The sequence below is a fragment of the Elephantulus edwardii genome, unplaced genomic scaffold, assembly GCF_000299155.1.
Source record: "Elephantulus edwardii isolate Elephantulus edwardi_28Jun2011 unplaced genomic scaffold, EleEdw1.0 scaffold00220, whole genome shotgun sequence".
In the NCBI taxonomy this organism is placed as follows: Eukaryota; Metazoa; Chordata; class Mammalia; order Macroscelidea; family Macroscelididae; genus Elephantulus; species Elephantulus edwardii.
The window spans coordinates 707555-710250 of record NW_006399970.1 but is presented as its reverse complement, the minus strand read 5'-3'; the positions used below and the strand labels follow the sequence as shown (position 1 = coordinate 710250).

At 36.1% G+C, this 2696-nt stretch overlaps 1 protein-coding gene across 2 annotated transcripts in view; it reads left to right on the top strand.

The window, feature by feature from the left end:
• Nucleotides 1-213: 213 nt before the first annotated feature.
• Nucleotides 214-2696, top strand: part of EXOC1 (exocyst complex component 1) — an 86358-nt gene continuing 83875 nt past the window's right edge. The window contains exon 1 of one of the 2 annotated variants that reach the window (XM_006898084.1): nt 214-342. In XM_006898084.1, coding sequence (XP_006898146.1) covers nt 219-342 — 124 coding nt within the window. In that variant the 5' untranslated portion in view covers nt 214-218. The remainder of the gene's footprint in view (nt 343-2696) is intronic. The other variant, XM_006898085.1, reaches the window with a different exon arrangement.

The window sequence follows — 2696 nt, the reverse complement described above, 5'->3', positions numbered from 1 at the left end:
AAGTGTGTGAAGCATCACACACTTCATATTTTAAAGTTTGATGATATGAGTCCTTTTCAAAACTTATTTTTGAACTTACAGCTTCTGATTTTTATAATGTAGACTATCAGTGGTTAGTCATCGATGGAAAAGTCTAAGATGGCATGATTTTCAGGTAAGCTTAATACTGCTGTTCTGAATTTTTTTTTTTTTTTTTCAGAATTCTGAGCTAAGAAAAAATGACGGCAATCAAGCATGCATTACAGAGAGACATTTTTACACCAAATGATGAGCGTCTGCTGAGCATTGTCAATGTCTGCAAAGCAGGAAAAAAGAAAAAGAACTGTTTTTTGTGTGCCACAGGTAAGGAGTAAGAAAATGTGCTGAGTTGGCATTCTTCTGTTGCTTAGGAAACTAACTTTTCTTCCTTTAAATATTCTCATTATTTCTATAATTGGAGAATTTAGGGAGTCAACAAATTTGGGTTTTATTCTTTTATTATTTTTTTTAAAAATACAAAATAACTTTTATAGTATGTCTAGTGTTTAAAGACCAGGGAGCTCTGGTGGCCTAGTGGCAAGAAGCTATGCTACAATCCTGAAGGCTGGTGGCTGGAGACCACCAGCTGTTCTATAGGAGGACCAGTAGTCTCCTCCCATGCGATTATCTAAACCTGCTGGAGGGTCAGCAGTGCGTCGATTCTGACTCTGTAGTACACAACAATGATAACAACACATTATGTAAAGAGTAACCATTCTTCAAATACTTGTGTACCAAACAGCAAATATTAAAAGAATATTACTCCTACTTTTGAAGTCCCAATAGAATTGAATTTATTGGGATACCATAGGATCATACTCTTCCATGATCCCATGCCCTTCCCTTTTCCATTGAGATAACTAATATCTTAAATTTTGGTTCACTGTTCTACCATTTCATCCTGTATGTTTTTAATTGCAAACAATATAATTTAGTTTTGCATGTTTTTGAAGTGCACATAAATTGATTCATAATGTATGAATTTTATGACTTTTCATTGTTATGTTTCTAATCATGAGCACTATTCATTTTCTTTCATATAGCTATAATTCTTTTCACTGGTACATTTGGTGTATTCAGTATTTCACTATATGATATTTCAGAGTTTATTAGATTTCACATTCTACTAGGGATGACCGATTTTTTGTTACCAATTTTTGCTATTACAGACAGCATTTTTGTAAATCTGTTTGACCTTGTCGTCAGATAAACACAAGAATTTTCTAGGGCAGATACCTAGTTTGAGATTTTTCTGGTTTTTTATGCTGCTAAAACTGAAAGTCCACAAGTGGTTAAATTTAATAAGCAGAAGTTTGTTTTCTCATAGTTTAGGAAGTTGTTATTTACTGTAGAGATGGAGCCAGTCCGTAGCTCACCCTCCAGCAGGCTTTTAGAGGCAGTTAATCACAAGGAAGGAGATTGTGCATCCCTTCTCTTGTGGAGCAGCTGGTGTCCTCAAGCCACACGCCTTTGGGATTGCAGAAAAGTGTCTTGCCACTAGGCATTAGAGGTCCCTTTCAGGAAGCTAGAAGTTCAAATTCTGGGCCCTGACTCGAGGGAAGAAAGGTCCTTATCTTTTCAGCATCACCTTCTCTGGTTCATTTCCCTGATCCTGTGGCTTGTGACTTCCTATCTGTGTGTGTCCTCCCCTCTGTTTTGCCAACTTGCTTCTGAGTCTAAATAACTCCTTTTGTATCTCAAAAATTATTAGATTACATGGATATGATTGTTAACGTAACAAAGAAAACCCTGTTCCTAGATAGAATTCATCCTCATCTCCTAGTAATCAGGAACCAACTCAGGCAGACCCTCTAAAGGGTTTTCAGGGACAGTAAATCATATGGGAAGAGATTGCACATCTTTTTCTGCGGAACAGCTAGTGGATTCAAACTACCTGCCTTTAGGTTGGCAGTGCAATTCCATACTCACATATCTGTGGGTTGGGATATACAGTACCTATTTTAGGGTGGAGCACATAATTCAGTCTGTTACACTAGGTGGTGATATGTGATTGTCCCACTGTAATAGAATGCCAAATTATTTTCTAAAGCTGTTGTACTAGCAGTAGGAGCAGCATTAGGTTTTCTATATCCTACTCAGCACTTGGCTATATTAGGCTGTTAATTGTTGCTAATTTAGTGGGAATGAAATGGTACCTTGTGTTTTAAATTACATTTACCTGATTAATAATGAAATTTAGCATCTTTACCTTAGTTTACTAGCAGTTTTGTTTCCTCATCTATGGAATTTGTGTATTCAAGTCAATTACTTATTTTCCTATAACTTTGATTGCCTTCCATTGATTTTTATAAATAATTATGTAATAATATACTAATTCTTTCTAGATTATGTGTATTCCATATTGTGGCTTACTCTTGCGTTTTTTATGGTATGTTCTTTTTTTTTTAAATTTTATTAGTTTTAATGAACATTTCCAGAGATTTTGGGTTTTCATTCATTGTTGCACTGTTTTCTCTACCCTCCTCCCCAGTTCGTTCTTCTTTCCCCCCCTTGAATGTTTATTTTAATTGTCCATTGCCACAGTGCTTGTCTAAGCCAGTTCTGATTAATCTCCTTTGTCAGTGTCTTTGCCATTCCCTATCACTCCTCCTTGAGAGAGACTTCACCCTGATTCATAAGGAAAAGGGGATGGCGTATTCTCTTAGCTACTTCCTGCT